This window comes from Gossypium raimondii, chromosome 11, assembly GCF_025698545.1.
Source record: "Gossypium raimondii isolate GPD5lz chromosome 11, ASM2569854v1, whole genome shotgun sequence".
Classification (NCBI taxonomy): domain Eukaryota; kingdom Viridiplantae; phylum Streptophyta; class Magnoliopsida; order Malvales; family Malvaceae; genus Gossypium; species Gossypium raimondii.
In genome coordinates, this window is record NC_068575.1 from 2,511,096 (window position 1) to 2,532,950 (window position 21,855).

The following is a 21,855-nucleotide window of genomic DNA, read 5'->3' on the forward strand; positions in this document are numbered from 1 at the left end:
TTTGGTACATTATTTTGATATTTGAAGTCAGTTTAGCATTTTAAAATTGATATTTATGTTTTAACATATAAATATGCATATAATTTGGGTATATTTCAATGCCAAACTAGAAATTAGATTATAAATATAAGTAATAAGTCATTTATGGAAAGACATTGATATTGTTGTATATTAGTATTTGGTATAACAAAAACGTTGTATTCATTGGTTCAACAGTAATAAGAAAAATTATTATTTGATATATTAACGGTATCTTTAATGCTATTATATATTTTTTTCATTTCTTAGATGTGTGATAATTTCTGGTGTAATTAAGAAACTCCATTACCAATTTTTTAATAATAATAATTGTACATTTGTAAAAAGAAAATGTAACGAAAATACAAAAAAAAAATATTTGAAATATGAAAAGTAAAAAGATTAAATCACAATAAACAAAAGTACATGGACTAAGTCGGTGATGAGTTTAACCCTATCTTTGATATAATATAAAATTTTATTTTAACATAAATAATAAATTTAACTTCTTAATTCCCTGCAATAAAATGATAGCAACTTCTTAAAAAGAAGAAAATATCGAATATTATTTAAGTACTAGTCTTATGCACAATGAAAATAACAAAGAAATAAAGAAATAATAATTTATATAATAAATAAAAAGAGAAAAAATAAAGTAAAGGAAGTAACTAAAATACTAATAACAAAAAGAAGGGCGAGTTAATAAATAAACAATTAAATAAAATTTTATTAAAGATTAGATTATTAATATAATTAATATAATTTATTTTTTTAAATATTAATTATAAAAAAGAATAAAGTAACCTTTAGTCATTGAATTTGACGTTTTTCTTCACTTTAGTCCTTGCACTTTTTTGGTTCACATTAGCCACGAAACTTGATAGTTTTTCTCAAATTGGTACATAAACTTGGATTTTGTTATGGGATGATGACATAACATTCTGAGATTGTATCATGTCATCATTTAATTTTTAATTTTAAAAAATGGATTTTATATAAAATTTTTAAGTGATCACATGGCACTATTTGAAAGTGTTAATTTAAGTTCAGGGACCGAATTAGAAAATATTTCTAAGTTCCAAGACTAATGTGGAAAAAAGCGTAAGGACCAAGTTGAGAAAAGTTGTTAAATTCAAGGACTAAACATTGCTTTATCCCAAAAGAAAAATATAAAGCATAGGACCATTATGGTAATTTCGACACTTCCATACTCGGCGGAAAATCTTCAAGGCGGGAAAATAAAAGCAAAAGTCCCAAATAGGGAAAATTTCAAACTCTTTAGCAGCAATTTTCCTCTCTGAACTGATAAACCGTGAAATTGGAAATGGAGAGAATTCATGTGACCGTACGGTCGAGACCGCTATCTTCAGAGGACGCAAAGACAAGCCCTTGGAGAATCTCAGCCAATTCCATTTTCATCCCCAATCACTCCACCAAGTTCGAATTTGGTACTAAATTTACTTTCTAAATAATCAATTGTTGCATTCTATTTTTCAAGTTCATTTTTCTTATAATTTTTTGGCATTTTTGCTTTTTTTTTTTTTGAAAATCTAGATCGGATATTTGGTGAGGATTGTAAGACTGGAGAGGTTTACGAAGCTCGTACCAAAGAGATTGTGGCGGCCGCAGTTCGTGGATTCAATGGTACCATTTAATTTATTTGATTTTGAAGTTTGAAAGTACGAATACTGGAAGACTTTCTTTATGTGTTTTAATAATATTAGGTTCCAACAAGTTGTTCGAATTTGGGTTTTGAACATATAATTTGGCTATTCTGGGGATGCCCGGGGGGGGGGGTTGAGGTGGGCAATGCTTATTTTCTAACTAAATCCTATAGGAACCAAACTGGATCTGCCAGTTGGACTGGGAACCGGCTGGTACACTGATCCGAAACAAGGCAAAAAAACTGGTTGAACTGGATTTTTTAATTTTATGAATTTCTTAATAATTTATTTGATTTGAACCGGATTGACTGGTTGAACCGGGAACCAGTGGTTAGAATTGTTCGACCACTGGTCCAGTTCCAAAAACATTGGTTGGAACCTTGGCATCAAACGATGCAGCTTGAATCCAGCTTACTAGTATTTATTACATTATCTTTGAGCCATCTATAGTCTCCTAATTCTGTATTGGAGCTAGTGCTTGTAGTTGTGGTGTTATCCCATGTTGGCTATGGTTACAGACTTACAATTTGCTCTGGTGTTACAGTCACTTATCGCCAATTTGTTGTAGGCAATGCTTAATATGGTATCACAGTCACAATAACTTGTTGCCGTGGCTTTTCTTATTTGCTACCCCTGAATGCTTTTGTCTCACATTTGTTAAGTTTAGAATTTGCTAAGGCCTTGTCTTTGGTTGGTTTAGGGTGCATGCTTAACGTTACTCATTCTAAGTATTAGAAGCTTTTTAGCATGAGCCGCCAAATATTAAGGAGCCTTTTCTAGTGCTGAATCGGTGTAATGTATTATAGAGTTTTCAGTTAGATTTCTTTTCTTGAAATGCTTTTTCTTCAATTAGGTAAAAGAAAAAGCAAAAGAAAAGAAAAGAAAAGAAAAGAAAAGAAAAAAGTGCTGTCTTATGCCTTGTCCTGTAATTTACTAAGTCTAATCAGTTGAAGTTAGTCTGACTGCATGAAAATTTGCGTTGTACTCATGATATGCGCCTCTTGTGGTTTCTCAAGTTAATTGTTTTTCTTTTAGGTACAGTGTTTGCATATGGACAAACTAACAGTGGAAAGACCCATACAATGCGGGGTTCGGCGACTGAACCCGGGGTCATTCCTCGTGCTGTGCATGATTTATTTGACATAATACAACAGGTAAGGCATACCAGCACTCATTAGCTATCAAAATATTGTGTTATGTATGTGTTTGGAACTTGAATAATCTATTTGGAAAATTTTAATGGAAGAAAATGAAATTAGAAGAATGTATGCTACTGTTCTAATTATTGCAATGGTAAGTAATATTTTGATTTTTTTCTTCACACGAAAATGTTTTTGGAGCCAAAACGCTTTTGGCACCATAATCAATAAAGAAAAGGGTGGTTAAAAATGCATTTCAACCCAAATGTAAAAGCTAGAAATTTAGAAAAAACACTTTTTAGACTCAAATAACATTTTAAACCCTCATTTATAATCCAGTGTATCTTTGTAATATTTATATTGGTTATACAATTATTTTCCTATTGAGATTTATTTTAAATATATAATATTATATATTGAATTTGTATTAATTATTTTTAATATTTAAAATATAGTTTATATATTCAAATTAAATTTTACAAACAATTCATATTAATTGCTTAAAAATATTTAAATTTTATATTTCATATATAAAATATTAATAATATTATTTTCTTATATTTTTATTGAAATATCATAATATTAATGAACTTTAACATCATTTAGATGCATATTTTTTATTTTACAACATCATGTGTAAAATAGAAATTTTATTTTTCAAAAACACTTTTTGACAACAATACTAAACACTTAAAACTTAAACTAAAATTTTCAAAAGCACTTCTTCACGTTACTTTTCAAAAGCAATGAAAAACAACAACGCAATGAAGAATGGGAATAGCTTGGTGCTTTGTAATTATTCTTGTGGTTAAATTGTTTGGCTTTTCCTCAGCTATTTGGGAAAGCTAATGATGATTTCATAAATTTTTATTTTTTATAACATTATGAAAATCTTAAGCTATTTTGCATTCAAATGATGAAGTTTCAGTTTGCAGACATAAAATAAGCAAGGGAAGTGATATCAAGTAAACATGCAAATACAAATTTCTTTAAATTTGACTATCTAGTAACTGACTTTCTATGTTAAGCAGAATTTTCTTAAAATGTTTTAAAACTGTGTTCATATGAAGTGTTTCTTTTATATCTTTTATTTCAGGATGTGGATCGAGAGTTTCTTCTTCGAATGTCTTATATGGAAATATATAATGAAGAAATAAATGACTTGTTAGCCCCTGAGCATCGAAAATTACAGATTCATGAAAGTATAGAGGTATTAAAATTCACAGTTCGTGTTTTCTACATAATTTCCTATTTCTTAGGAGTGAATAATTTTCTTTTCATAAATGTAGAGGGGAATATATGTTGCTGGCTTACGAGAAGAGATTGTTGCCTCTCCTCAGCAAGTGCTTGACTTGATGGAGTTTGGAGAATGTATTTCTTTCATCTTTTTGATGAACTTCATTTTTGCATGCTTTTTTTTTTTTTTTGAAATTCTTCATTTAATTTATACTTTTTGAGTTAAATTGTCATTGGTGTTCTAAGAAAAGATATTTTATGATGATTGTATTTGAAATAGAAACGGAGGAAATTGTGACAAAGGAAAAAAGAGAGGAAGAGTTAGATTGTAATTTTTTTTATACAATGCTCACTTCTACCCATATTCCCTCCCCAACCCTTAAACCAGAGGAAAACGTGTTCAAGCGCGCTCGAACTCACGTCGTTCTAGTTGTTGCAATAGCAACTGCGCCAATTGAACTATTGATCAATTGGCAGCTTAAAAATTTTAATTTCTCTTCTTTGATTACATTCTATTTATTTATTTATTTATTTTTGTGTTCCAAAATTCAGCCCACAGGCATATTGGCGAGACAAACATGAACTTACACAGTAGTCGATCACATACCATTTTTCGCATGGTAAGTTATTAGTATTCTGTCATCTTAATTGTAATACGATTACACTTGCATATTTGTCTTACTGTAGTAGCTATATATAGATCATTGAGAGTCGGGATAGAACTGAAGACGGAGGTGGAGATTCAGTTAGTTCTTGCGATGCTGTTCGAGTATCAGTGTTGGTATGTTATTAAAATGAAAAACATATTTCTTCTTTTATGACTAATAGATTGATAAAATGTTTTGCTAGTTGTCAATGAGTATCTTGTTTAGTCTTATTTATGCTAATAACATTTGTTTTCAATATTTTTTTTGTTCTTTTTCTTGTAGAATTTAGTAGACCTTGCTGGATCAGAACGTGCTGCTAAAACTGGTGCAGAAGGTGTTCGACTAAAGGAAGGTTCCCATATTAATAAAAGCTTGATGACATTAGGAACTGTGATTAAAAAATTGAGTGAAGGTGCTGAAAGTCAAGGGTATGTTCTTCTAGAATTTGAGAACTAAATTGAAGTGCTATTATTTTCAAATATTAATGACATTAAGAACATTTTGCAGGGGTCACGTTCCATATCGAGATAGCAAACTTACACGTATATTGCAACCTGCTTTAGGAGGCAATGCAAATACCGCTATAATATGCAATATCACACTTGCACAGGTAGTAATCTTTAAAATCGTTTGTAGTTGATATCATCTTTGTGTATGTTTCATTAGAGCTTCATACGTTTCTCTTTATATGCATTATTAAGAGCCGAAGACTAATTTAACTGGACGGCTGGACGTTGTCACTTGCTGAGTTTTCATAGAGTCAAGGAGTTATTGTTAAGAAAAGAAGCTTAAAGAGTTGAATGAATAACTGTTAATTCCTTTGAGTAAAAATGCAGTAAATATATACAGAAAATGTAACTAACACTATAACTAATTACATACTGTTACTTAATTTCTAACTAACTATACAAATGCTGGTACAACAGTTTTACACTCTCAACATGCCCCCTCAAGTTGGAGGATGAAAAATGTCTTTCATTCCCAACTTGGTCACTAAGTATTTGTGCTGAGGAATGCTTAATCCTTTAGTGAGTAAATCTGCCATTTGTTCATTTGTTGAGATGTGCTTTGTTTCCACGTCACCTTTTTGAATTTTCTCTCGAATAAAATGACAATCTATCTCAATGTGCTTTGTTCTTTCATGGAAGACCGGATTTGAAGCTATTTGAAGGGCAGCTTGATTGTCACAATGTAACAACATTGGTTTTGAAATTTTAACTCCCAACTCAGCTAATAAACCTTTCAACCAGACTAGCTCTGCAACTGTGGTAGCCATACTTCTGTATTCTGCTTCTGCAGATGATCTAGATACCGTATTCTGTTTCTTGGATTTCCAGGAAATCAAAGAATTTCCCAGTTTGACACAATATCCTGTAACTGACTTTCTAGTCATGTTGCATGAAGCCCAATCAGAGTCACAATATGCATGTATATCTGTTGTTCCTTCCTTCATTGTGAGAAAAATACCTTGACCAGATTCTTCTTGAGGTATCTCACAACACGCAGCGACCTCATAATGTTCCTTCTTGGTTTCGCATAAACCGACTAAGGTGTTGTACCAAATGCAATATCCGGTCTAGTATTGGTGAGATATAAGAGTCTTCCTATTAATCTTTGATATATGCTTGCATCTTCTAATTTCAGATTCGCATCGTATGTCTAGTGTCGCATCATATTCCGGACTTGTCATTTTAGATTCTCGCTCCAAGGGTGTATTTGCAGGCTTTGCATTTGTCAAACCAAGATCATTAATAAGTTCAAGAACATATTTTCTCTGATTCATAATGATACCCTCTTTAGATCTTGCTATTTCTATGCCAAGGAAATACTTGAGAGTACCCAAATTCTTCATTTTGAAATTCTGATAAAGAGTTGCTTGTAAGTCTTCAATTAAGGATTTGTCATTCCCAGTGATCAAGAGATCATCAACATAAATGAGCAAAATAACAACTTTGCTACCAGACGATTTGATGAACATAGAGTAGTCATGCTTACTTTGAACATAACCGGTGTTGATGAGAGCCTCACTGAGCTTCAAATTCCATTGTCTTGAGGCCTGTTTTAATCCATAAAGGGATTTGAGCAGTCTACATACATGATTGCCCCCTGGAGTGCCAAATCCCTGAGGTAAGTGCATGTAAACTTTTTCATGAAGGTCACCTTGAAGAAATGCATTATAGACATCCATTTGAATGAGAGGCCAGTCAAATAAAGCAGCAAGAGCAATAACAATTCGGACTGTAACCTGCTTAACAACTGGGGAAAACGTGTCCTGAAAATCAGTACCTTCCTTTTGACTATAGCCTTTAGCCACTAATCTGGCTTTATAGCGTTCAATAGTGCCGTCTGAATGGTATTTGATTCGAAACACCCATTTGCAGCCAATGGGACGTTTTCCTGGTGGGAGTGGAACAACCTCCCAAGTTGAGTTTGCTTCTAAAGCTTGAATTTCCTGTTGCATCGCAGCTTTCCAACAATCATGTTGAATGGCCTCTTGGTAGGTTCGAGGTTCAGAGGTGGTAGAGATGGAAGCAACGAAACATTGAGTGTGTAAAGGTAAGTGATGACATGTTATAAAGTTGGAGATTGAATACTGACCTTGTGCAGTAGTAGAAGATGATGAAGAAGTAGGACAAATGTAATTTTGCATCCAGACAGGTGGTTTGGTGTTTCGGGTGCTTCTTTGAGAAGGATAAGAGGGTAAGGAAGATGTTGGTAGGGTAAAAGAAATAGAGGAAGTAGGGAGGGAAGGTGGTGGTGGTGGTGTTGAAGTGGTAAAAAGAAAATCAGGATCATGCAAAGAACCAAATGTATTGTCATCCAAGGGAAAGAGGGGTTGATCTTTGGAGGGTGTTGTAAAAGGAAAGACTGATTCATGAAATAGAACATCTCGACTAACAAAAATTTTTGGGAAGCAGATTGAACAGGATATATCCTTTTGGACTTGAGAATAACCCATAAAATGGATGGTGTAGCTTTGGGAGAAAATTTATCATGCAGATTGGTTCTTGTGGCATAGCAAAGACAACCAAAATTTTAAGGTGAGAAAGATTTGGTGGCCTATTATACAAAGACTCAAAAGGTGTTTTCCAAATAATCTCGCAGAAGGTAACCTATTAATTAAGTAACAAGTCGTTAAAACACATTCCCCCAAAACTTAACAGTACATGCGATTGAAATTTTAATGCTCGGGCAACATCTAAAAGATGACGGTGTTTGCGTTCGCCACACCGTTTCTTTGAGGTGTGTGGACACAAGATGATTGGTGAATGATTCCAAGGATTGAAAAAGAAAGTACCTTCTTTAGTAAAAATTCATGACCATTGTCATCATGACAGCTTTTAACAATTCCAGAAAATTGTGTTTTGGCTAACATAATAAACTGCTTAAGGTAAAAAGGGCATCACTCTTAAGTTTTAAAAGATATATCCACGTCATTCGAGTATGGTCATCAACAATGGTTAAAAAATATCTATGACCAGAATGAGTTGAAGTGCGATAAGGACCCCAAAGATCGACATGGACAAGAGTAAAAGGTTTTGATTCTCTTGAAGTACTTTGTGGAAAGGGTAAGCGTGTTTGTTTTGCTAATGGACAGACAGTGCATGTTTGAATGTTATGAGAATGCACAGAGCCATTATGTAAAAAGCGTATTTTATTCATCTTTGAAAAAGATGTGTGACCAAGTCTAGCATGCCACAGAGGGTAATCAACATGCTTAAAAACAGATAAAGAAGTAACATTTGAAGAATGTTACAGGAAGAGGTACGGGTAGGGAAGTGGGAGTTGAGGAGGGTTGAGGGAGGAGTAGATAAAAGACCATCTTGTTCCTTACCAATCCCCATCATCTTTCCACTGCAAAGGTCTTGTAAAACACAAAATGTAGGATAAAAGGAAACAAAACAATTGAGATCTTTGGTGAGTTTAGAAATGGAGAGAAGGTTAAAATTGAATGAGGGAATGTAAAGAACATCTTTAAGAGTGTGATGAGGTGTAAGATTATGAGTACCAATATGAGTGATGGTGGCTGTGTTACCAGTAGGCAATTTAACAAAAGTGTTGTTAGCACATGCAACAGGTTGAATTAAAGCATTAAAAGCATGCGTCATGTGATTAGAAGCCCCAGTATCAAGAATCCAATGAATCGGATCAGATGCATAAGATATACCTGCCATGTGAGCTACAGCTTGCACAGAAGAGTTCTTGTGTAATAGGTCCAAGATCTGTTGATACTGTTCAGCAGTAAATGTAGGAGCCGAAACAATAGATGGTGAAGAAGCAGGCATAGCAGGAGAATCAGAAGAAGGAACAACAACTTGATTGACAGTTGGTGATTTCTTCTTGGTGAACTTGAAATCAGCAAGAAAGCCATTGAGGCGATAGCAGTCGGTTCGAATGTGACCCCGTTTTTGACAATAACTACAAGACAAATCAGAACGCTTCTTGGAAACCGAAGAATTTGATGATTGCTGACTAAGAAGAGCAGTAGGTTCCGAGACAGGTAGTGGAGAAGCAAGTTCTCGTTGAGTTTCATCACGCATGACAAGCGAGTAAGCCTGATTAACTGTGGGCAAAGGTTGCATCAAAAGGATCTGGGATCGAACATTAGAATATGTTTCATTTAAACCCATCAAAAACTGAAAAAGACGTTGTTGTTGAAGTTGAGCATTTCGGCGAATAAGATCACAATCGCAGGTAGATGAAGGAACAAGAACATCATATTCATCCCAAAATAATCGAAGCTTAGTAAAGTAAGTGGAAATAGAATAAGCTCCCTGAGTGTGAGTGGAAATAGCACGATGGAGATAGTAAATACGAGAACCATCAACCTTGTCATATCGTTCCTGAAGATCCTTCCAAACAATGGCAGCATTGGACGCAAAAACAATTCCAGCAGAAAGTTCCTGAGTAACAGTGTTAAGGATCCAAGAAAGAACCAAAGCATTGCATCTATCCCAATGAGGCATTAGATCAGCATCAAAGTCAGCACGGGAACATGAACCATCAATAAAACCAAGCTTATTCTTGGCAAGAAGGGCGATACGCATAGACCTGCTCCAAACGCAATAGTTTTCAGTTCCAGTGAGCTGATGAGAAACCAAAAGCATTCCTGGCATGTCAGAAGGATGCAAATAAAGAGGATGGCCAAATGGCAAATTGAAAGAGGAAGGATTAGCCATGAAGAAAAAAAACGAAAGAAGAGAAGAGAAGAATGAAGAAGAAAACTAGATCAAAGATGATCAGGAAAAGGTTTAGCCTGATACCATGTTAAGAAAAGAAGCTTAAAGAGTTGAATGAATAACTGTTAATTCCTTTGAGTAAAAATGCAGTAAATATATACAGAAAATGTAACTAACACTATAACTAATTACATACTGTTACTTAATTTCTAACTAACTATACAAATGCTGGTACAACAGTTTTATACTCTCAACAGTTATAAAACATGAAAAAAGAAAGATAAAGTGGGAAAGTTAGAAGTAAAAATGTCTGTTCAGTTCCATAATTTTGACGTATGATTCTGATAGAAGGTTTAATTAGTACAAAAGACTTTTTACTTTTAAATTTATTATGCATATAAAATACCCATTCTTAGGGTGACAAAACCCTGTACCAGCTGGGTTTTGACTACCCCCGACACTATAAGGGATTTTTCATTTTTCAAATTTGGTTCGGGATAGGTTTTAGTGAAATGCTCTTCTTTTAGTTTTAATTTCTTTTCATAAATTATAATTTATTGTTTTTGCATTTTAAATTTATAAATATTTTTCATATATTTTAATTACAATTTCTTAATCTAATAAGATTTTGTAACATAAATTTGGTTTATTTTTATTAAATTATAAAACATTGTTTAAAATTTTGGGATGAGTCGGGTTGGCATCAAAAACTCTTTTCAGAGTTGGGGTTGGGGGGTATTAGATAAAACTTAGGGTGGGGCGGGTTCGGATGGTTGGGGCGAGCAAAAAACTGTTCTGCTGTGCCTGGCTGTCATGATTTTATTATTATGAATTTGAACTTTGTCAACATTTTTTGCTACTTACAATGTCATTTTTAGTTTATGTGTACTTGCAATGGTGCATTTTCATCAATCTCTTGTGACGGCAGATTCATGCAGATGAAACTAAGAGCAGTCTTCAGTTTGCAAGCAGGGCATTGCGTGTTACAAATTGTGCTCGTGTGAATGAGGTTTATTTTGATTTTCCTTTTCACATTTATTCTTGCTGCTGGCTTTGATGGTATTTCTTAGAACTCAGTGGATTGTCAAATCACTGGAAAATTTTTGTGTTGTTATGGACCAAGTTCATAATTCAAGTCTAACATGTATGTTAACTTGAATCTTACCGCAACTTGTTTTTTGGTGTGTTAGATATTAACTGATGCTGCTCTGCTAAAGCGGCAAAAGAAAGAGATAGAGGAGCTTCGAGCCAAATTGCAGGTTTGCAACTATATTTGTGATTTCCTTGATGTCTGAAAAGAAGTTTTCTAGAATAGTGAATCATTGAGTGTTTTGTTTGTTCCAGGGTTCTCGCTCAGAACATTTGGAAGAAGAGATACTCAATTTGCGAAACACATTATTGCAGGTACTTAGTTTTCACCTGATGATTTATTTATATTTCAAAGAATGTTTGAGTATGTTATGGAAGTTGCTAAGCTCATTTGACAGTCTGAAGTGGAGAGAGAGCGGATAGCTTTGGAACTAGAGGAGGAAAAGAAAGCACAAGTAGAACGTGAAAGGGTGTTGCAAGAGCAAGCTAAGAAAATAAAAAACTTGAGCTCTATGGTCTTGTACTCAAGTAGAGATGAGAGTCGAGATCAGGTTAAAAAGGTTTGTCTAAATAACTGTACCTTTTTCTATTTTGGATGGGTAGCTCTCTTTCTCTTTCATTCTGCATGTTATTTGCTTTTTACATAAGCTCTCAAGTTTTGCTAGTTTATCTAATCCTGCTATCATAAGCTCATGCTAGAGCAATCAGATGAGCTGATTGTGTTTTAATATATAAAATGAGGAATGTAAAGGATTAGGTCATCTATAATGGAAACCTAAATTGGAGAATCATTAGTTTTGTGTGACAAGCATGATTTAAATTGGTTTGTAGATTTCAACATGATGAACTATATTTTTTAGGGGTTAGTTTGGATATTTGAAGTCCCAATTTTTTGTTTGAATTTGATTTGATTTTGAAGGGATCTGATTTTAGGTCAAATATATTCTGAATTTTAAAGGGCCCTAATCACATATTTCAATTTATCTTTTTAAGTTAGTATTTCAATTTCAGCTAAATTGCAGTTCTCTCATCAAATCTAGGATTATTTAAAAGTTCAATTTCAACTTCTAGATCTATCTAAAGTCCAAAAGAAGGGTTTAGAATTCAGAGTCATAAGCAAAAAAAATTTAAATCCAACTATAAATTTTAATTCTTCAGTTCAACCTAGAGAATTTTGGGATTATGAATTTTGCTATCTCAATTCTGATGGAGTTGTACTTTGAGTACATCAAGTAAGGGTTTGCAGATAAACCTTGCAACTACCAAATATTGTACTTGATTTAAAGTTTAGTATCTTAGAAATTGTTGGGTGGTTTTGTTGGATGTATACTGCATATATCATAGTTAGTCTGCTCTCATATACTTACATGCATATCTTGCCCATTCATCTTAATTCTTGATTGAGTCATTTTTTTGGGCTATAGGAAAAGAGGCGAGATACATGGTGCCCTGGAAATCTTGCAAGGGAGGCTCTTAAGGAGGTAACTTTTATGTTTCTTGCTTCTAGCTGGGTAAAAAACTTAGGCATTGTAATATACTTGAATTTTAGAATTTCTTATTTCCTTATGGGACTGAGCTGATCAATGTGAGATTTATTGTACCTCACATACACGATCATTGATGTAGGGGTTTTGCTAGTTTGATTGTGCATTATAGTGTGTTTTTGTGCAAAAGGCTATGATGTTGGATTCCTTTGATAGTTAAAAGTGTGAAATATTTTATGATGATATAAGCACGTGGAGGACATTGATGATTGCAAGATTTTCTTCTTTTTTCTTCTTCTTGTTGTTGGATATTTCTACTGTATGGGGGACCAGAATGTTGTATTTGAGAAAAAGTTCACTGTAGAAAATTTGTTGGGATGACATGGAACTTTTCTTTCTATCCTCATCCTCCTCTTAAAACTACTCATGTTTTTAAAGAACTAAATAGGCTATACGAAACTTCTGCATACTATGGTAATCGGGTCAAGGGTGAGTGCCAGGTACCAGTGTATGTCTGACATGAATATGGTCAATCTTGATTTTTGAAGTTTTTCATTACATTTGGAGGGATGGATCTTCCTTTCTAAGCTGTACTAGAAACATTATCTTCAAGGAAAAGAAGACCTGGAGCTACACTGGCTATAATCTGTATAGGTCCATAGGATAATGGTAGACATTTTACGAGAAGACTTGTTATTCTACATTCTAATTGAATATAGTATGTTAAAGTTTTTGTATCATTAGATAGTCCGTATTAATTAACAGAATTTGAAAGGCGGTTCCTAAAGGTGAAAATTGCTTTTTGGAGATGTGTCTTTCTTGTTTGTCCTCTATGTTGATAAAACTGGACTAACTTAACACTGCTCTACAAGACATATTCATAAAACAGGGGTTGAGTTGATGTACATTAGTTTGATATTGGTTCCTATCATACTATGGTATATGCATTTTGATTATGTATGATATGTTATTATTTTAGTGGCTTATTGCTTTAGTTGAATTGAATTCCGCGACATGGATCTAAATTGTTGTCCTGGAATCAGAAGGCTTGATATTTTGATCAGTTGTTATTCTGTAAGATGCATGGTAACAGAAAATAAATATTTTAAAGGAAAAAATGGGCTTCTTTCATGCGGAACTCCATGTGTGTAGGATTGAGGAAGTTTTTATCCCCGTAGGCAGGGATGAGAAGAGTAACTGGGACCTTTGTCAAGTAGTGACTTTCAGTGTCTGGCTGCCTTCCCTGCTCTGTTTCTGTTTGCTGGAAAAATATTCTTGTTGTGCTAACAATCAATCTTTTCTCATTGGGTGCCTGCTAACATTAATTTTCTGTGCTTTAGGCCTGCTCAAGTGTTCAATCAAACTCATCCGCACTTAAACCGACTGAATCTAAGCGTTATATGGGACCACTTCTTGCTTTTGAGGAGTTGGTGAATGAAAATGAAACTGAAGATGACTACCCATGCAAACAAGATGAAGATTGTAAGGCTAGTGTATTGGAAGATTGTACTCTTCCTGATCCATGTGCGTTACTGCATGTAACAAACAGGAGAAAAGGACAACCAAGAAAGAAAAGCTCCTTTGTGGTTTGTAACTTTGTATTGTGCATTTTTGTATAGATGTCCTTGAATTGAACTTTTCACCCTCATATGTATTATTGGTTCAGGACGACAGCGAATTAATGGAACTGCAAACAGAATATGAGGATTTGCTTTTGAAATATGAAACTCAGGTTACTCATTATACTTGTTAATTTGCAATGAATTTGCGCACAAAGTCATCATTCTGTATTCTGATTCCTTTCTTTATGCAGAGAACCATGAGTGATATACAAATTGATTGCTTAATGAGAAAGCTGGTTGAGGCCGAATCCCTTCACAATATGAAACATAGTGAGTCTAGTGACCATTCTGCATTTCACGCGAACAAAACAAATTATGCTGACAAGAATACTGGGTTGAGGGAATCTGAAGCTATTCTTGTGATCAAGCAACTTCAAGAAAAGGTTTATTTTATTATTTTTAATAATTATCTCTCCCTCTCCTTTTGTCCCCTTAAATCATCTTTCATTGCAATCGTCAAGAATTTGTAGATTGATGGTTTATTTATTGTCTATTTATGTATATTTTTTTACCTTTTAGATTGAGATACTGGAAACAGAAAAGTCTTCAAGCCAAGAAAATCTGAATTGTCTTGTCGAACTTGCTACAGAGCAGAATATAAGTGCGAGGGAGAAGTTTGATGAGGTAATAATTTAACCAATTATTTATGACCATCATATGCTTATCCTGTGGGTAGCTGGCAAGCAATTATCTGCTTCACTAATTTTTGCGGTCGGTAATCTGCTGGAATTACTTAAGGACTCCTGAAACTTTTTCACGTATTAGTTGCAAATTGATAGGAAAGTAAGTATCTGTATAATTTGTGGACTGCTTTTGTTATGGAGTTGATATATGTATATTAATAATTTATTTTCTTGTTGGAGTTTTTATCAAGATCAAATGTAAGGCATTGAACTTTAATGATTTTTGTCTCTTCATGAAACTTCCAATGATGCCAAAGATCATCTTTCTCATCTTTTTGAGATAAAAGAGGTTCTGCACACATGTCTATCATGGACTTCATTAGCATCTTTTGCTCGTTAGTGGTTGTATCAAAGTTATATAGTACTTTTGCATCTATTGTAGTTAATTGGATGGATTGTTAGATATTAATGACTTTGTCAAATGTGCATGTATCCTAATGTGTATGCCAGTATCACCTTTATCATTTAACAGTTGAACCTTCTGCTTTTTATGAAGCTATGGTATGGTTTGTTTTCTTCAATCTAGTTTCAAAACAGTTTCTATTTGGTGAAATACTTTATAGATTTGCAAAGAGCTTCTTAATGCACGAGAGGAGACTAGAGTGGCTCGTGAAGAACTTGCCTACAATGAATCTGGGGGAAGAAAGAATGTAAGTGTTCTATAAATTGTGCATGTGTGTTTATGTAAGATTTTATGCAACCTTTAATGTGCATGCGTGTCTTCATTTTTGCATGCATTTTTCCTTTTCTCTTGTTAATAACATCGGATACACAGGTTCTTTATCTTGTGTGAATAATCTCATGTCAAATGCATCAAGTTGATTTTGGGTCTTTGCTTTCTAGGGGGATTGTGATTTTGTAATTCAGCTGTCAAAGGAAGTAGAAGATCTGATTTCTGAAGCTCAAGGGTCAAAAGAAGTAGCTCAAAAGCTATCATCCCTTGTGGATGAGGCTTTTCAGAGTTTTTCTGCTACAATTAAGGAATTTCTTGTGAGTTCCCGAAACATCTTGGGAGAACCTCCCTTCCTATCAGCAGTAGTTTTTTTGAATGATAAATCTAACTTTGAAAGATAACTGCTAAAGTCAATATTTTTACCATTTGCGCTTGCATCCTATCTCCATCTCATTGTTTAGTTTTATGCATTTTATCCAGGATTTCAAGGATATGATGCGTCAGAGCTCTGAACAACAAAAAATAATTATTACAAATACCAAGGAATTACAGAATCGTACACATCAAAGGACTTTGAAGCTTGAAAATGATAAGGTGAGACACATTGCATTCACATGCTCAAACCACGTATTCTCTGAATTGCATAAAAACTTATCTATTATATGAAATCATTGTCAATATCTGGATTCCAAGATAAAATATGTAAGCTGATGCCTTGTTTGCAGCTTCTCTTGCACAACCAATCCATTGATCTGCAGAAGCAAGTGCAGGAACTAAGAGAAAAGGCTAAAAACCATGAAGCGTTCTTAACAGTGAGATTTTTATGTCTCATTTAGCAATTTTATAATATACATAGCATCTATGAGAATACCATTCTCTGACATGAGCAGTCTTGTTTCAGGAACTCTTTGAAAAGCATGACATGGAAAAATTGGAGTATCTTTCTCATATTCAGAGTCTTGAAAAGGAAATATCATATCTTTCATCAGGTTCCATGGCAAGAGAAAATCAGAGTTTGAGTAAAGATCTTGAGAAAACAAAATTGAAGTTGAAAGACACTGAATCCAAGCTTAAGAATATCATCCAGGAGAAGACAAAACTTGAGGTTCAATGGCAATTGTTTTGAATTTTAAAGTTTGACTTCACTAAGTTACAATCTATATTAACCTGCTTTCATTTCTAGGGGGAGAAAGCAATTGCTGAACGAGAGATCAAGCGATTGCTTGGTCAAAAGACTCTTCTTGAGCGTGACATCAACAAACGCGAATCACTAGCTGGTAGAAGGCGTGATTCAGTTTTTGATAGGAATGCAAAGGTGTTTGATCCAAAAAAGGCAAAAGCTGAGCAGATAATGCAGGTGATGAAGATGCATCTTTTTTTCTTGGTTCTGTAATGAATATCTAACTGCAAAAGGCAAGTAATTAAATGTGGTAATTCTGAATGGAAATTAAACATTTGGCCTTTTTCTTTCTCTGCATTTTTCTAATAATGAACTTACTTTTCCAGTGAGTCCAAGTTATAAGATCTAACTGAAACCAGGCAGTTCTTTTTTGTATAATCCTTATATACTTCTATGTGATCTTTTAATATAGTTATCTCTTCATGAAACTAACTTGCAGGGTGGTTTTACTTAGTGCCATAAATTTCTAGTATAATATGGAATGAACTAAAATGTCTTAAGAGTTTAATGTGCTTGGTTGTGTTACATAGTAATTATGATACGTATTCTCACTATGAAGAGCGAATCAGCAGACATCTTTCCATAGCTTACGGATCCAGTTTGTTATTTGTTATCTAGTTTTATTTTTCTCAACTTAAAATGTGAATCCTATTTTTATTTTTCTGCTCTTAGGAAGATTATAAAAAGTTGGAGGTTCTTGCTTTTGAAATGGAGACAACTATAGCTTCCTTGGAAGAGGAATTAGCAGCTGCATGCAGGGACAGGGAAGAGGCTATATCTAGAAGTGAAGATTTGGCTTTAGAATTTGAGGTCCTGACAGAAAAATTGGATATATCAAGCTCAGAAATAAATGCTCTGCAAGAAGAACTTTCTAGGCTTGTGAGCTTCGTGTGCTTTCCTCAGTATATCCCCTTGGTTTCTCAATTTTTTTATCCCTCTGTAAGGTTAAATGGTGGCATGCTTATTTTTGTTTAAATATTAAATGTGACGTTCTCTTACTGCGCAGAAACTTAGTTTGGAACAATCTAATTCTAGCCAGCAAGGAATGGAAGCCTCCATTAAGAGTTTGCTTGCAGAAAAGGAAGAATTGGCAATGGTAGTCTAATATATCATTGGTTATGAAGAAAGCTTTGTGTCTTTGGTAGTCTAATTGTGTTTTTTGGACCGTGCCTTTGATATTGCAGCAACTTACTAATTCACTATTGGAAATGGAGGAAGAAAAGGCAATACAGTGTGCTAGAGAGAAGGCTTCAATTGAAGCTATTGAAGAGAAAAGAAAGTTATACGATTCTCAGATAACATCGTTATCAGAAAAATTGTCTGAGGTAAGAGTCTTAAGTTTATCATTGGAGATTTTAGAACTTTAGTTGAATTATTGAAAGTGGCTTAATTTTTAATTTTGCAAGTTTTTGTTGATCAGCAATTTATTTATTTTCTGTGTAGTATTTTTCTATATTATTTGATCTTTCATCATGCTATCCCTTGCACCGCAGTTAACAAATTGCTTGTGGAATTTGTGATTTGCCATATCTTTTTCGATCTCATTTTGTGTCTTTCATAACTGGAATTGTTTTAATACTTCTTATCTTGTGTGGAAGACTGCAAAGGTCTCAGTCTCTTTCATTCATTATCTTATTTGAATCAGGTGCTCTCACTTTGCCGATCCAATTTCTTTTTATGGTAATGTTTAATTCTTAGTTGTTTTGCTGCTGGAGATACATCTCAGCGGAAGTTGAGCTCCTTCAGCATTTAGACCTGCATGACATGCATATACTAACTCTACTAGTTTGACTATTTATCCGTCTATTAATGTTTTTTGATATTCTATCTTTGCTGTTGGAGAATCTCATGGATTCTTTACATGTAAATATGATAGTGCTGTAAATCTCCTATTATTTAGCTATAATTGTTCCGGATTTGTAGTCAAAGACTGATTTGTAGGGATAGGCTAATTTTTGTTATAAGATCCTAATTTCTTTCCAGAATAACTGTTGTACGTTGTATAAACAGAGGCACATAGCTATCATTTGGAATAAGAAACAGTAAAAAAATTCATGTGCCATTGTAATATTTTACTTCAATGCCGTTTTGATTGCAACTATAGGATTGATCAATCCTTGCATTCATGGTATTTTGCGTGTAGGTAGGGGTGGGTTTTATTGGGTGACATCGTTGGTTGATGCTTCTTCATTGAAGTGTCTTGTGTATAGATGGCAATTAGATGGGACTCAGTAGGGTCATTTCTGGTTCTAATTGATTAGGCAAGATGTAATTCTGAACATGGAGTATTAGTAAAAACCAGTTTTGTTTGTGCATAGGCCCTGCAACCCTATTGGGCGAGGCACATTTAATCAGACACATGCTTGCTGCACCTAGGCATACGTTTTTGTAAGGCAGTAGACGTATAAAAGCCACTCTTGATGGAAGTTCTCTTTAATTTGTTTTATTTTCATTAAATGTACATTGACTAGTAAAGAGTATGATTTTAAACTCTATATTCAACCGCAGAAGAAAAAGAAAAAAGGATGCATATTGAACATCAAAAGGAAACGAAAGTTTTGCAGGATAAACCGAACCAATTTTTAGTTTACTATCAAAATCATATATCTTAAACTTTTTGTATTTATGTGTATAGACAGGGAAGAAAATGCACAAATATATATGTTTTGCTTTGATTCACTCAAGCGAGCACTTATATTTCATGTACATTTGTTATCATGGTGTTGGATGTTAAAATCTAGAACGGACATTTGTTAAGATGATTATGATTTTGTTTTATATAGGTGACGGAAGAGTTGGAGTTGTGCAGAAAAGAATGCAATGACCTCAGGGAAAGATTAACAGACTGCGATGAAAGAGCAGAACTGGAGAAAAAATGCAGGTTTGTCTCCTGGGTTTCTTTATTGTATGCTTTTAATGGAAACTTGGTTGCATTACATGTGGTAGCTACAATAGACGAAAACTTTGTTTTGGATGCTAAATCAAACAAATCCGAAGTTTTCAAAATAATGAAAAGGTGCTTGGAGGGATGTGTAATGGCAAAGCTGATGGGGGGAATGGTATCTGCTGCAATATTGATCTAACAAACTTAAATATTGTGCTAGAAATATTATATATCTAATTGTGTGGATATGAGTTTTTGGTGGGTGTTTAGTGCTATATTTGTTGGATTACGCATAATCCCTTTTGTATAAACCTTTCTGAATACATTGTTCTATTCTATCAACTCTTCTTGTTTAATGCATGATATGGCATCTGTTTCTTTCTATATGAGTTTGACAGAAAGTTAATAGAAGGAAAGTAATTTCTAGTAGGGCTCTTGTGCCACCTCATTTCTGTTCTTTTACTCTAAATGGAGCATTCGATTTTGTTTAGAAAAGGGATAAAGCAACATTTAGTCCTTGAACTTGGCAACTTTTCCTAACTTGATCCCTGGACTTTTTTTGGTCCCTATGATGATGTGGCACAATATTAGAGGGCCATGCCATCACATGGATTAACATTGGGAAAAGTTGCCAGGTTCAGGTATTAAATGTTGCTTTATCCCTTTAGAAAAATATGAAATACTGTCTCCAGTTGAAATTATTGTACCTAAGGTTCTAGCATTTTTACATTGCCCTTTTTTGCTATATTTACGAGTATCTAGCTTTTTACACCCTGAACTTATGGTTGTGAAGTTAATTAAAAAGCCACTTTCTATTATTGCAGTATTGAGAAGTCTTCGGAGATTGACCAGCTTAAAAGTGACATAGAAAACATTTACGCCGAAAGCAAACAAACCCAGCAAGTAATTTCTGTATCTCATCATGTGCTCATAATCAAAACACAACATAATATCATTAAGGGATGCACAGTTAACACTAATTTTCATTGCAGACACTGAAGTCAAAAGTGGAAAAGCTTTCTTTGGAGCTTCAACATGCGCAAGAGGAGCTGAGTATTATCAAAAGAGAACGAGACAATTTATCAGCCAAAATTGAACAGTTGGTCTCTGAGCCTCAGCTCTCGGACGAGCTCCAGGTTTTCTTCTTCTGCACATTGCAAAATAATCTATCAAAAACAATCATAAGAAATCATCATTTTAGGAACTGAAAAGTTTATTTCATTCTTTGCAGATTCTTCAAAATCAACTTCTGGACATTTCAACAGAAAGGGATGAACTAAAGACACAAATCGAGGAACTGACCAGCAAATTATCCTGCCTCGAAAAGGAAAATCTTAAAAACGATTCTAATGATGTGGTTGGTTATTTTTAATAATGACTCTTTTCTTGCTAGCAATCTATAGGTTGGGAATTTATTTCTTAGAGACTGAAAAGTTTATTTCATTCTTTGCAGAATCTTAAAGATCAACTTCTGGACATTTCAACAGAAAGGGATAAACTAGAGACACAAATCGAGGAACTGACTAGCAGATTATCCTGCGTCGAAGCGGGAAATCTTAAAAATGATTCTAATGACATGGTTGTTTAAAAAATGACATTTTTTTTCGCTACCAATCTAACTAGGTTAGGAATTATCTGATATCATGGGAGATTGTTTTGACAGTTAGTTGAGGCTAAAGTTCGAGTCGAGGAACTGGCTAGCAGATTATCTTGCATGGAAGTCAAGATGCATAATGTAAGTAACTGGCTAACTGCACACACTTTCATTTATCGGACACGCATTAATTTGAAAATTACATGGAATTGATGATGCTAAATACGAACTCTCTTGTCATCCTTTCATGCGAGTAACTCAAACCATTTCCGGGTAGTTTCCGATTATTTTCCCTGTTCTCCATCTCTGACACTATAGTACATTCTTTTTGTTTTTATACAGGATCATGTCAACAATGGCAAGGAAATGGCAAAACTTAGAATGAGGCTTCGTGGAACGCAAGCGCAGTTGGATGCTTTCCGTTACCGATACAAAAAAGCCATGGATGAGTCGGATATCATGAACCGGAACTTCGTGGAAGCTTCGACGAACTTGAAGGAAAGGTTAGCATCAAAGGCAATTGAGGTACTCAATCTTAAGAAGCAGCTTGCTTCTGCAGCCTCAAGCCAATAATCCAATCATCTCTCCCTTCCCTTGTAAGTGTTCCAAATTTAATAACTTTAGAACTGCATTATTTTTTGCACTGATTAAGAGGTCATTTTAAATTGTCCTTTTGCCTTTTTGAAATGCATAGTTGATGGTTTTACCATAGGGGCAAAAAAAAATGTCTTTGATTCAAACACCAAGTTAACTAGTAGTATA

At 34.2% G+C, this 21,855-nt stretch overlaps 1 protein-coding gene across 1 annotated transcript; it reads left to right on the forward strand.

Annotated features, from left to right (window-relative positions):
• Window positions 1-1,275: 1,275 nt before the first annotated feature.
• LOC105761579 (kinesin-like protein KIN-7O) lies at window positions 1,276-21,763 on the forward strand. The gene is made up of 34 exons (XM_012579432.2): window positions 1,276-1,466; window positions 1,573-1,662; window positions 2,718-2,836; window positions 3,918-4,031; window positions 4,111-4,192; window positions 4,610-4,677; window positions 4,758-4,838; window positions 4,987-5,132; window positions 5,212-5,314; window positions 10,813-10,893; window positions 11,075-11,143; window positions 11,229-11,288; window positions 11,372-11,533; window positions 12,398-12,454; window positions 13,798-14,043; window positions 14,124-14,189; window positions 14,271-14,462; window positions 14,599-14,703; window positions 15,326-15,412; window positions 15,606-15,752; window positions 15,916-16,029; window positions 16,161-16,247; window positions 16,337-16,540; window positions 16,619-16,792; window positions 17,288-17,494; window positions 17,622-17,711; window positions 17,800-17,940; window positions 19,399-19,496; window positions 20,324-20,402; window positions 20,492-20,635; window positions 20,731-20,856; window positions 20,953-21,078; window positions 21,163-21,234; window positions 21,436-21,763. The coding sequence occupies exons 1-34, from the start codon at window positions 1,343-1,345 to the stop codon at window positions 21,664-21,666; spliced, it is 4,092 nt and encodes a 1,363-aa protein (XP_012434886.1). The 5' UTR covers window positions 1,276-1,342; the 3' UTR covers window positions 21,667-21,763.
• The last annotated feature ends 92 nt before the right edge of the window (window positions 21,764-21,855 follow it).

What these genes read in the sequence shown, in the direction of transcription:
- LOC105761579 (XM_012579432.2), top strand. Translation starts at nt 1,343, where the DNA reads ATGGAGAGAATTCATGTGACCGTACGGTCGAGACCGCTATCTTCAGAG. An exon ending in CGCAGTTCGTGGATTCAATG is followed by an intron (nt 1,663 to 2,717) that starts GTACCATTTAAT and finishes TTTTTCTTTTAG; the next exon opens with GTACAGTGTTTGCATATGGA. An exon ending in CGAGGGAGAAGTTTGATGAG is followed by an intron (nt 14,704 to 15,325) that starts GTAATAATTTAA and finishes AATACTTTATAG; the next exon opens with ATTTGCAAAGAGCTTCTTAA.